This window comes from Toxorhynchites rutilus, chromosome 2 (assembly GCF_029784135.1).
Source record: "Toxorhynchites rutilus septentrionalis strain SRP chromosome 2, ASM2978413v1, whole genome shotgun sequence".
In the NCBI taxonomy this organism is placed as follows: Eukaryota; Metazoa; Arthropoda; class Insecta; order Diptera; family Culicidae; genus Toxorhynchites; species Toxorhynchites rutilus.
The window spans coordinates 212623085-212636950 of NC_073745.1; the positions used below are offsets into that span (position 1 = coordinate 212623085).

Here is a 13866-nt window from a genome sequence, read left to right on the forward strand (position 1 = left end):
TAAATATTACACTCTGTAATTAGTTGACACATCAAATTGGCCTGGCGCCGCATCACCATGGCTTTTCAGGCGGACAAAAATCTGAGAAGTGACTGATCTGTTTTTCAATATTGCCAATCGAAAGTAGGCACTTTAACTAAGAAAAGTTCAAATTCAGTATTGTATCTGCGATATCCAGAAATAAAGATGAAAAATAGCAACAGATAAAAAAAAACTAATTCTGAAAAAATTGTTTTGATCATAATAACAGAATAATTCATTAGTAAATTATACTTCTTAAACGTTATTGATTAGGCTTTCCGAAAAACTCTTGGTTAGGTGTCTTTATATGTGAAAATAAGAAGATAAAGCATCAGAAAAAGAAGAAAATAAGAATAAAAAACGTCAAATTCCGCTTTTTTCTTGTCCCCCTATTTTATGTCTGGAAAGCCTAATGGGCCAAATAATAAAATATAGACCCGTATTTTTTTTATTGGTGATTAATCAGTGCAATTTTGAGCAAAATTGAAAAAAAACTATTTTTTGTATTAGAGTCGCTGTTTGTATAAGGTAAATGATTTTGGTTTGTCCGGTCGAAAATATGATCATGGCTCCTGTGTCAAATAAGGTATTCGAATGTTTCAAAACATATGAATAAAATTGTCTTTTTCATGATGTACAGTAGTTTTATAGGCAACGAAAGGCAATATTCTAGAGAAAGCCTAAATTATGAATGGATCAATATGACGACGACAAACTCAAGCAATGATAAATGCGACATCTTCTTGTGAATTCGAATGTTTTCATTCAAAAATGATGATTTCTGAAACCGGACAAACCATAATCATGTTTTGGGCAAACCATGATCAGAGGTGGTCCAACCATGATCATAATACCTCTTTAGGGAAAATCGTTAAAATAAAATTTGAATAATTTCAACATCTTATGGTAGTATTAACAACTAGAGGTTTTTTTCAACAAACCCAACTCGTATCGATTATGTGTGATTTTCATGAAGAAAAATCGATTTGCATTTACTAATTGCGTAAAACCACCCCAAATCGGACAAACCCATTTACCCTACATTCCATGACAAACTGATATATTTATTCTCAGATTTTCGTGAAAAGTGGTAGTTTTGTTCCTTATCGCAAAATAATCAACCCGTATTTTTTTTCATTTTTTTTTTCATTAGAGTGCCCATTTCTATTTTAGGGGTTGCCGCTTTTTTTTTTTTTTTTTTTTCCAAAAATGACTTTTTTTTTCAAAAATCATAACTGTTTTCCGATGATCAAAATATCAAACAAAAACCATTTAGATAATCTTTTTAAATATATTTTTGCGAAAAAATTAATTCTAGTCGCGTAGATCTAGTCTAGTCGCGATGGAATATTGAACGAAAACTAAACACAAGTTGATTTTGAAAAATCATTACTCAAAAACAATAAAAATGTAATTTTGGATAAGTTGTATAAAAAAAGGAAGAATATTAAAAAATATATAGCGCCCTCTATCTATGTAAACTATAAATCAAATACAATAAACAATAACGGAAACAAAATCCAATTTGTGTGATATTTTATCAAAGAAGAATAGCTCATTGGTTGCAATTTAATATGTCGGTTATCTAACCGGTCCAGCAGTTCAAAAGTTACAATTTTAAAGATTTCAAAAATTTTTTAAAGATTTTTTTAATGATTTTAAAGAAGTCATTTTTGGGAAAAAAAACTGGGAAAAAAAATCATCGGTTACCTTTGGAAAATCATAACTTAGCAACAATAAAAATAACATCTCTGAGCTTGAGCTTGGGTAGACTGTACAATTCGTAGTTGCTCTCCATGATTGACCTGAATCAACCAAATTGCACACAGAACACACAGAATGACGCTTGGGACTAGCAAATCATTCTCGTTGTGCAATTCTCGGTGATTCGAACAATAAAAATAACATCTCTGATTTATTTTTTTTTATTTATTTTGGATATGTTATGTAAGAAAAACCTCAGCTTTCAGAACAAAAAATATATAAAATAAAGCCCCCCTCTATTCTCAACCATGTGGACTATAAAAAAAATACAATAAACAACAACGGGAACAAAATCCAATTTGTTCGCAAGTGTGATATTTTCTTCTTCTTCTTCTTCTTTTTTAAGAGGGTTTAAACTTTTCAGTTCATTCGCCTCTAGAAGAAGTGTGATATTTTGTCAAACACGACTAGCTCATTGGCTTTATTTTGATATGTCATGTCGTTCATCTAAATCCGTCCAATAACTCAAATGTTTTGAATTTTTGAAAAAAGTTATTTTTGGAGAAGATGGAAACAAGTTGATTTTTCGATTTTTCGGAACACCTTAAAATGGAAATGGGCACCCTAATAAAAAAATACGGGTTAATTATCTTGCGATAAGGAACAAAACTACCGCTTTTCTCGAAAATTGGCGTGGAATGCATACAAACAGCGATTCTAGGACAAGAAATGGGTTTTTTTTTTCAATTTTGTGTTCAATATTATGCGATTAGAAATAACACTACCTATTCTCAATAAATATATTCCACAATACCTCTGGAATGGCTTGACCGATATTCATAAAACTTGACATACATGTTCCTCACACATTAGATATGGCCAAAGAGTATTGGAACAAATCCATGCATAATTTCCTTTTTTTATATAGAAAAATACACGCTACTATCAAAATTCGACCGTAATATAGTCACAAATGATCTTGAGCAACTTGTCTCGATCATAAGAAGTAGAAAAAATATCAGAAGCAGTACACATGTAAAAAAATATTCGCTAAGCTCAAATGCATAGATTTCGGGCTAGGTTGCATCGAAAACCTATATATTCCAAACGAAAATTAAAATGACAGATCCAGACAACCAGTGAATATGAACAAATGAACTTTTGTTCTTCAATATGTTTTGAAGTTTATTTTTCCACTCAGTGTCATTTTCATCTTGATTATTCAAGATGTCAGAATTGAATTTCTTTTTAGCCAAATAAATATCAGCTGTTGTTTACTTTTAACCTGATGCAGCTGTGTGCGGTTTGTTTTTTTTTCATGGCGTTGTTACCATCTCGCCAAACAGAATCCTGCGTGATTTCTTGCAAAGTTCGTTTACATCGAACTCTGACGTTTTTGTTCTCTTAATGCTCCAGCCTGACTATTTTTTTTTATTTTTGAATTTTGACTCAAAATCAATGCCAGAACGAATATCGTTGGTAATGTGATGAATACCAAAGCGTAAATAACAGCGAAGCTATGAACCCTACTCAATGCCGCATTCATTCATTATAGCATATTTGTTCATGCATCAGCGATATGAGAAAAATGAACTCGTTTGTTATTGTCATCAATATATGGAGGGCAGTGTATTTCAAGCTGAAAAAAAGTCATGTACACCGAAATAAAATCATATTCGTTACTCGTGAATATTTGTTGATATTCTTTTCAATTTTTTTTCGATAAATCCTAATTTAAAAACTGTAATATCCACAAAATGTTGGTTAAAGAATGAAATATAGGAAATTATCAAGGGTTTTATTGGAAAATATGAAATACAATTATTTTGAAAAGTAAAATTCATTTTTCTCGAAAACACGTGTTTTGAATATTCTGAAAAAATAGATATAAATAGTCCTCATAATTTCCAACAAGTCACCCATACATCGGAAGATGGGCACCTTTATAGGAAAAAAGTTTTCCTGGCAACTACATTTTCATGTTTTCTGTGAAAAATAACTGTTAATGTTTAATGTTTAATATTTCTATGTATAAATCATCGCAATTTACATGCTCTGCAAACTTTTTTTTAGAAACATGGTTTTATATAGGTTTTAGGGGGCACGAAACGATTCTTTGGTAAATTGACACTCCTCCCCACTTAAAAGATAGCCCTGCTATGCCATGCAGATGAAGTATAAATATCTGCATAACTCAATACTAATCAAGCAAACGGAACCAAATCTGGCATATGGAGGTTTTAGGGGGCTATAAATGTTTCTATGGTGGTTTGACACTCCTCCCCCTCCCTAAGGAGGTATAGCTCGAGAATCAATCAAGCAAACGGAACCAAATTCGGCATGTGGAAATTTTAGAGGGAACGAAATGTTTCTATGGTGGTTCGAAACTCCTCCCCTCTCTCTAAAGGAGGGAAGGTTGTATAACTCGAGAACTAATCCAGCAAATTGAATAATGACGAGTTTAGGTAGAAGTACTAGGAATTTTATAGTAAAAGGTATTTTTAAAGGGTCCATTAGAAGATCAATCAATGAACAGCGATTGGACCCATGAACGTGCGCTTAGTAAGAAAACGTGAATGTTTGAAGGTATTGATAACCAAAAATAAATTTTGGGCGGGACGAAGTTTTGCCGGGTCAGCTAGTGTCTTATAATTGACAGCTTGGCGCCACTCTCCCTTAAGTCCGATTGAGCTGGATTTTTGCATAGGTTGTTTTTTCGAGGTAGTAATTTTGTATGGGTTTTTTTTTAAATTTTTGGATCGATTTTTTCCCATGCATTCATTTACATTCTGGCAGACATGCATTTATTCTATTTTATATGCACAGTTTTGTTCCTCAACCTTTCGTCGTCTTTCACGCAGCTTAAAAATTATATATTCTCTCAAAACTTTTTTGCATCCTCGACTGTTCAGGGTTTTTTTTACGCTGTTTATTGAATTCTTGCCCTTGAGAGTATGTGGAAATTTATCGACTGGTTGTTAGTAAAAGCTCATAGTACAGAACTTCTTTTCCATTCCCACCAGACACAGAGTACTTTTTCTGGTGAAGACCGAATATGGAGTTTTTTCCTGTTCAATACTGTTGTAAATGGTCCATCTTCATCAGCTGTCAATATTTGCAACAAAACATTTCTGACCAGGAGAACTTTGGCGAAGATCCCACGGCTAACCTGTAATTTCTGGCTGTATCCAAATTGTATTCCGCTGTTACTCTAGTTGTCTGTTTTGATCGATGAATTTCAACGAGTACAAATTGGACCAATCAAAACGTGGGATTTGGCGCGTTTGAATACTGCTTGACATTTTACAATTATTCAATTGTTTATCTCAAAAAAATATATATTTTCTTTATTGTGATCGACGCGTATAAATATTTTTTGCAATCAATGCAAACATCTTCGCAACTTATGAGTTAGGGTCGAGTTATAAACGTTCACACTTTTTCATTATTTCCCACGTTCAGTGTTTTGATTTTCATTTCACCCCTCATGTAGTCCTGTTATACGTAGTTCTACGACAAAAAACCTCACCACTTTCGAAAGTTTTTGCTCTCCATGGGCTAGGAAAGATGATAAAAATAGCATTTAAAATTATTAATTCAGCCGAAGAAAATGTTAATACAAAACTGTAGGGATTAATCTCAAAACAAATAAAGTGTTTCTCACAAAACAAAACCTAATTAGAAATTCAATTGCACGCACAAACAAAGCCCAGAGCAGCAGTAGACAGAAAAGAAAAATTAGTTTGCAAATCGTAAAAAAGAAGTATCAATTCAGACGCTGTAATCGGCTTTCGCAGACAACAACAATAACAACACAAGTAAAACAAAAAGGTCGATGACACGAGGCTGCTCTCTTCAACCGGAATTCATTATGAAGGTGTGAATCCACCTTAGTTATGCGCAATTTTAGGCTTAGAGAGATCGGAGCGAAATTCGTTGTACCTCAAATCCTGGTCACAATATATACAATACTTGTAAGAAATATAAACCCTCCGATGTGAAGCCACGTGCTGAAATTTAATCACAATCATAAAAATGTAGTTAATTTTTATTGTATTTCGGAGGTATATTTTACGACACAGCGGTCGGTGTCGGTGCGGAGGGTGTGGGTCCCATTGATTTATTCCTCATCCGCTTGTGGAATCCAAATTGTTTGTTTGGTTACCGGGTATAAATCTTTCGCTTCCAATGATCGGCCAAGTTTAGCTGTGTGGCTTGATTCGAAATAACCCCTTTTTTCTCTCCCCGATGGGGGCAATAAAACAATTTCAATAAACGTTCTAGAGATGAAGAAGCTAAATAATACGTTGTGCATCAAACTCTTACGTCAGTCGGTGTTTCCTCACCGGTAGTGGCCTCTTTGCGACACTTTGTTTTATTTTCCTGCTGCGAAAAGAGAAAATTCGACGCCACGCTGACCGACGGATGGCTAACTAACCAACCCAACTGTCGGTTTCCTTTTATTAATTTTCCGACCACCTCCCGGCGGCAGCTTTGCAACCTACCGCGCGCGCGGCACCGACCTCCGATAGCCGGATCTTTGAACGCTACCCAAACGACGCGATTTGGTAGAGAGTGTATAATAGCTTACCAAAGTGAATATTTAGTTTTCTTGATTATTTTGGCAGCGCATCAACTTTCATTGTTATTATAACTGACCGGGTGTGTGTGTGGATTTGGTCAAATTTACGTCATTCCTCGGGAAATTTCGTATTTATTTTTTTCCCTACCGCAATGGCGGAAAGTCAGTCATTTATTGCCTTGGTTTGAAGATTGCAAAACAAGGTGAAGACAGCAGCAAAGTGACTACAAATCCTGTCATCTCGTGTATGTAAATTAAATGGGATGTGAGAAAAACATATGTCGCAAAATATCACGTGAACTGCCCGGTGCTAGTGTTATTGTTTCGTACGTAGATATACTACTTTTAAAAAAGTTGAACCAAACAGTATATAACATTTAAAATCTGCGTACTTCAATCCGATACTAATGGACAGTGTGTCTCTTCTCAATTACAGTTTGTCGACCTCGGAGTGGTGACGTCAATCGAAGCCAATCACAAACAACTTGAGACTGCCAGAAAAGGACAGGAAGTGTGCATAAAGATTGAACCTATCCCAGGTGAAACACCCAAGATGTTCGGCCGGCATTTTGAGGAGACCGATATGTTAGTTAGTAAGGTAAGTGGATGTGGCGCCCAATTAAAATCAACAAGTTCCTCTGTCCCTGGAATGTAGAATCTTTCATCATTGTGGTATAATCTCCTGTTTGTCTGATATAAGTTTATATATAACTAGCTGACCCGGCAAACGTTGTTTTTTCATATAAATTATTTCTAGAGAATTTTTTGGTTGGTAAACAAATAACGAATATATTTGAAGAGAGCTTGTATGTTATAGTTTAAATCTATAAAATTTATCTGACGAATGATTTTCACTGCGAAACATGCGTTGTAGATTTTTCAAATTTTTCTATTTATCTTTAATATTTTCCAAAGTATTCTATCATTCTAATATGAGTGAAGACAAACTCAACGATGTATTAGGCTGTCAAAAAAGTCCTGCAGTATTTCCGCGAGGTGTCGTTGTAAGCGCGTAGTTCTAGTTGTATTCATTGTATCGAGTCATACTATAGCTTGTTGGAAAGGTATTTATAATAAAGTCCTTGACAGTGTTTTGTTTGGTTAAGTCGTTCGTGAGTTATAGTGTCGCAAATATGGAGCAAAATAAAGAGAAAATCCGACATATTTTACAGTACTACTATGACAAAGGCAAAAATGCATCTCAAGCTGCCAATAAAATTTGTACAGTTTATGGACCCGATACAGTTTCCATTTCCACCGCACAACGATGGTTTCAACGTTTTCGTTCTGGTGTAGAGGTCGTCGAAGATGCGCCACGCTCCGGAAGGCCTGTCGTCGAAAATTGCGACAAAATCGCTGGATTAGCCGAGAAAGACCGGCATAGTAGCAGGCGTAGCATCGGTCAAGAGCTGGAGATAAGTCTTCAAACCGTTATTAACCATTTGAAGAAGCTTGAATTCACAAAGAAGCTCGATGAATGGGTGCCACATACGTTGACGCAAAAAAAACATCTTTGACCGTATCGACGCATGTGAATCGCAACAAAATCGACCCGTTTCTAAAGCGGATGGTGACTGGCGATGAAAAGTAGGTCACTTACGACAACGTGAAGCGCAAACGGACGTGGTCGAAGCCCGCTGAAGCGGCTCAGACAGTGACCAAGCCCTCATTAAGGGCCAGGAAGGTTCTGCTGTGTGTTTGGTGGGATTGTCAAGGAATAATCTATTATGAGCTGCTTCCCTATGGCCAAACGCTCAATTCGGACCTGTACTGCCAACAACTGGACCGCTTGAAGGTAGCACTCATGAAGAAGAGGCCATCTTTGAGAGGATGGCCAAACAGAGGCCGCATTGTCTTCCATCAGGACAACGCCAGGCCACACACTTCTTTGGTGACGCGCCAGAAGCTCCGGGAGCTCGGATGGGAGGTTCTTTTGCATCCGCCGTATAATCCGGACCTTGCACCAAGTGACTACCACCTGTTTTTGTCCATGGCGAACGAGCTAGGTAGTCAGATGTTGGCCACAAAAGAGGCCTGTGAAAATTGGCTATCCGAGTTTTTTGCCAATAAGGAAGCGAGCTTCTATAACAGGGGTATTATGAAGTTGGCATCTCGTTGGGAACAAGTCATCGAACAAAACGGCGCATATTTGACTTAAAACAGATGATTGTAACTAATTTTATGAACAAATGAAAATTCAAAAAAAATACCGCAGGACTTTTTTGACAGCCTAATATAAACGACTCAAATCTGATCAGCTGGTCTCCTGTGATGATGAGTCATATGTACGTGGGGAAAACCTTGTTTTATATATAAAGAAGAAGATATGCATTAGGGTGCCAATGAAAATGGTCATCTCGAATTTCAAAAAATTACCCTATACAAAATGTTCACCACCTCGAAAAAACACGCTATGCCAAATATCAGCTCAATCGGACTTAAGGGAGAGTGGTGCAAAGCGGTCAGAGTTTTGATGCCAAATGTCTTAAAATTGCATGAAACGTCGAGATCTAGTGTCGTCTCGAAAAAATTTTTTGTCAAAAATCGGCATTCTGGGACTTTTTCTGGTTTTTTTTTTTAGTACGAAACGAAAAGTACGGTTTTGGGTGCCAATAAAAATAGTTATTTCGATTTTTCATTCGGAACTTGCTACGAAATGTTGATTTGCACGATAATATACCCTATGTAAAATATTAGCTAATTTTGACTTCATTTACTGGTGTCACAAACGTTAAAATTTGAGTTTTTTTGAAAAACGAAAAATCACCGAAAATCGAAGTTTAAAAAACAAAAAATGATGCCAAACGACTTAAAATTGCATTACTCGTCGAGATTTACAGTTATTTTTTTGACGCAATTTGAAGACATTTGGCATCAACTTTTTTTTTCAAAACCCCGATTTCCGGTGATTTTTTAGTTTTCAAAAAACTCAAATTTTAACGTCTGCGACACCAGTAAATGAAGTCAGAATGAGCTAATATTTTGCATAAGGTATATTATCGTGTAAATCAATCTCGAATAAAAAATCGAGATAACTATTTTTATTGGCACCCAAAACCGTACTTTTCGTTTCGTACTCCGAAAAAACTAAGTCCCAGAATGCCGATTTTTGACAAAAAATTTTTTTTTTCGAGATGACACTAGCTCTTGACGTTTCATGCAATTTTAGGACATTTGGCATCAAAAAATAAAATTTCGAAAACCTCGATTTTCGATTTTCAAAAACTCAAACTTTGACCGCTTTGCGCCACTCTCCCTTAAGTCCGATTGAGCTGAAATTCGGCATAAGGTGTTTTTCTGAGGTGGTGAATATTTTGTATAGGGTAACTTTTTTCCCATACATTCATTGGTAATCTAATATGCATAGTCATTTTTTTAGAATTTTTCTCATCATCTCGAATATCCTCCAAAGTATTCTATTATTCTAATTTGAGTGAAGACAAACTCAACGGTATATAGAAGACCCAAATCTGATCAGTCGTTCTATCTGATGCGAGTAAAACCTTGTATTATGTACAGGGTCTTTCAGATTAAACGCTCATGCAAAAAAAAAATCGAATAGCTCCATATAAAACATATTTTTCGCTCCGTCGATGGTAACACTGCATTCCCACTTCGGGACGATAATATTCGGCTACTCCATCAGTCTGATCGGATGGTTTTAAGTGTCAAGATGTACAATTTACAAGAATGTGTATTTTTAGTGAAATCGTATTACTCAAGCAACCGAAGCCTTAATGAAACTTTGTCCTCTTATGGTAAAAATTTCAACTTTTCTCGTCGTCGATTACTTCCGCTGGGGGTACGTGAAGGACCGTTGCTATGTTAATAAACCACAAAATTTGGAGGAACTTAAAAAAGAAGTAACTCGGGTTTTCAACAGCATCGAAATCGTAAAGTTAGAGTTGTGCACGAAGAATTTTGTTCACCGTTTAAAACGCGTTATCGAAAAAACGGGTAGTCACATCGAAAAGGTCCTAAAATAAGCTTTATTTTCGTTTTTTAAAAATAAAAATCGGTTCACTTTTGTAGAAGTTATTAAAATTTGTTGCGTGAGCGTTTAATCTGAAAGACCTGTATAAATATATGTATAGTAATTTTTTTCGAATTTTTCTAATCAATTCAAGAATACTCCAAAGTATTCTATTATTCTAATTTGAGTGAAGACAAACTCAACGGTATATAGAAGACGCAAATCTGATCAACCTTGCAAATACGAGTTAAACATAAATTTGTTATTTTTCAAAGAAAACATAAAAAATATGTTGGTATAGAAACTTTTCTCCGGTAAATGTGTCCATTTTCCGATGTATGAGTGACATGTTGGAAATTGTAAGGGTTATTCATTTCTGTATAGTATATTTTCTTTAGAATTAAAATACTCATTTTTGAGAAAAATGAAATTTAATTTTGAAACATATTTTTTGACGTGTAGGACTGCGTCTTTCAGGACGAGTGCGAAGTCAGAAAAAATGTCATGTTTTTATGGAATAAAACTAACGTTAATAGCTATTTTCGCTAGTTCTGATGATTGGCATACCAATGAATTGCGATTCTCTAATCCGTGAATGGTTAAAATCAACAATAATTGGAAACTTTTTCATTTTTCCATGCGTTATTTCTGCCCATTTGTGTGCTTACCTACCCGTAGCGTCAATAACGAATAACTAAGGTTTACGTTTCTGCCCGTTTTCAATTTTTTCGGTATAAATAAGCCATCCGCGATACGACATCACAGTCGCTAGCGAGCTAGCAAGAATAGCACAACGAGCGGACATCATTTATTCCTGATGCCGATATTGCTCACATATACACATTAGGGTGGCAACGGATGTATGGAAAAAAAATCATGGAATTTGAAGATCCGACCGTGTACATTTTGTTTATTGACCTGTGCAAAATTTCAGCTCAATCGGGCATGATTTAGGGGTGCCTCAAAACACTCAAAGTTTGTATTTTTTTGGCCACTCAGGCTGAGTTCCAAATCCTTATCGAACATTCTGCATTGAGGGTCTAGATGACTTTCAGAGTGCTCGCGGGGAAAAATGACATTCATTCATTCTCGACTATGAAATCAAGCTCAAATCGTAACTATGTAAGAATAATTGAACATTTTTTGAGACTTATTTATTGCCTTAAATTGAAATTCATTCAAAAGATGAAAAAAAATTACGGGCTTCAATTTTGTTGATAAAAACGATCAAGTTTATCATTTATTTTGGCAGAAAATTAATAAAAAACCCTTTAAAAACGAAACATTTGAAGTTTTTTCACCTCTAAAAGGTACTTCAATCCTTCAAAATGTTGCAGAACTGTATTCTATGTGAAATTTTCATAAAAATAAATAGTAGAATACTGGGTCAATTGAGTAAAGCTTAACGACTAGTGGTGCATGGATCATTTTACGCAAATGCTAATATTAAATCCTAGAAATCGATAAAATTCCAATACTTTGAAGAATTGCAACTTTCCGAAAAAAGAAATACAAAACATTTATTTTACACGTAGTTCGGCATTATAAACTATACAGACCAACTGATAGAACAAAATCTATAGAAAATTATTTTTTTTCCCCAAAATATATATTTTTATAAAGGCTCATATGGCGTTAGCCTCACGGGGCCGGGAGTTCAATACTTTGACAATTTTTCTTATTATCTATGTTAGTAATATGTAACCGATTACTCGCGGTTGGCTCGAGGTTAGTATTACAAGTGTTTTCGTAATTGGTATGTTGCAGTCTTCGATGCTCTATACGTGTGCCCGACACGGGCTACTTCCTATTGGGATGCAGCTGACCATTAATCAGCAACGCCCCCCTAGTCTGTACCCCATATCTAGCGTGGTGCGTCTTCTCGAGGAATCCAGGATAGAATGGTCACTAGCCGGCGCAATCATCAGCTCGTGTAGAGTTGTCATGAGCGGTACAACCTTTGGCTTTTGTTGAATCATCAGTGGACTGCACAACCTTTGGCCCGTGTATCTGTAAAGAGTGTGTGTATGTATTGCCGCGACTAAGTAAAAGTTTATAGATCGGAGGGGAGGGATACGAAACAGGGACACAACGAAGGAAACATCATTAAACGTTGACATCGGCGTTTCTGAGGAACAGGTATAGATGGAGCAGAAGATCAGGATCACGGCTACCTAAGATATCCCGGACGGGGATCTCCGATTGTCTGCCTTGTGCTCTCAGTGCTCTAGAGAGCTGAGAGCGAGCAGCATGGAACCGGATACACGACCAGACAACATGCTCGATGTCGTGGTAGCCATCGCCACAATCACAAAGATTGTTTGCTGCGAGCCCAATGCGATAGAGATGCGCGTTTAGGTTGTAGTGATTGGACATAAGCCGAGATATCACGCGAATGAAATCACGACCTACATTCAATCCCTTGAACCATGCACTCGTCGAGACCTTGAATAATTTTTCGACCAAAACACTCAATAGTTGTCTTATTCTTGTTAGGAAATAAGATGAGCGTTTATCAACCTTCATTGAGCGGATTGCCTCTAATGAGCTGAGACTGTCTGAAAAAATAAAATAGTGGTCGATGGGCAATGTTTCAATGATCCCCAGTGCGTAGTATATCGCACCCAGTTCAGCAACATACACGGAACAAGGATCTTTGAGCTTGAAGAGGCACTGGAATTTTCATTGAAGATGCCAAAGCCAGTGGACCCGTTTATGAATGAACCGTCAGTAAAGAACATTTTATCAGATCTAACTTTCCCATATTCTGCCGAAAATATCGGCAGAATATAATCGGAGCGTAGATGATCTGGGATTCCATGGATTTTTTGTCGCATGGACAGATCAAAAATGACAGAGGAATTGCAAAAGTATATAAACGACTCAAATCTGATCAGCTGGTCTCCTGTGATGATGAGTCATATGTACGTGGGGAAAACCTTGTTTTATATATAAAGAAGAAGATATGCATTAGGGTGCCAATGAAAATGGTCATCTCGAATTTCAAAAAATTACCCTATACAAAATGTTCACCACCTCGAAAAAACACGCTATGCCAAATATCAGCTCAATCGGACTTAAGGGAGAGTGGTGCAAAGCGGTCAGAGTTTTGATGCCAAATGTCTTAAAATTGCATGAAACGTCGAGATCTAGTGTCGTCTCGAAAAAATTTTTTGTCAAAAATCGGCATTCTGGGACTTTTTCTGGTTTTTTTTTTTAGTACGAAACGAAAAGTACGGTTTTGGGTGCCAATAAAAATAGTTATTTCGATTTTTCATTCGGAACTTGCTACGAAATGTTGATTTGCACGATAATATACCCTATGTAAAATATTAGCTAATTTTGACTTCATTTACTGGTGTCACAAACGTTAAAATTTGAGTTTTTTTGAAAAACGAAAAATCACCGAAAATCGAAGTTTAAAAAACAAAAAATGATGCCAAACGACTTAAAATTGCATTACTCGTCGAGATTTACAGTTATTTTTTTGACGCAATTTGAAGACATTTGGCATCAACTTTTTTTTTCAAAACCCCGATTTCCGGTGATTTTTTAGTTTTCAAAAAACTCAAATTTTAACGTCTGC

General features: G+C 36.0%; 1 protein-coding gene across 1 annotated transcript in view; it reads left to right on the forward strand.

Annotated features, from left to right (window-relative positions):
* Positions 1–13866, forward strand: part of LOC129767774 (eukaryotic translation initiation factor 5B) — a 311161-nt gene that overhangs the window by 251225 nt on the left and 46070 nt on the right. The window contains exon 9 of the mRNA XM_055768962.1: positions 6744–6905. Within this exon, the coding sequence (XP_055624937.1) occupies positions 6744–6905 (162 nt within the window). The remainder of the gene's footprint in view (positions 1–6743; positions 6906–13866) is intronic.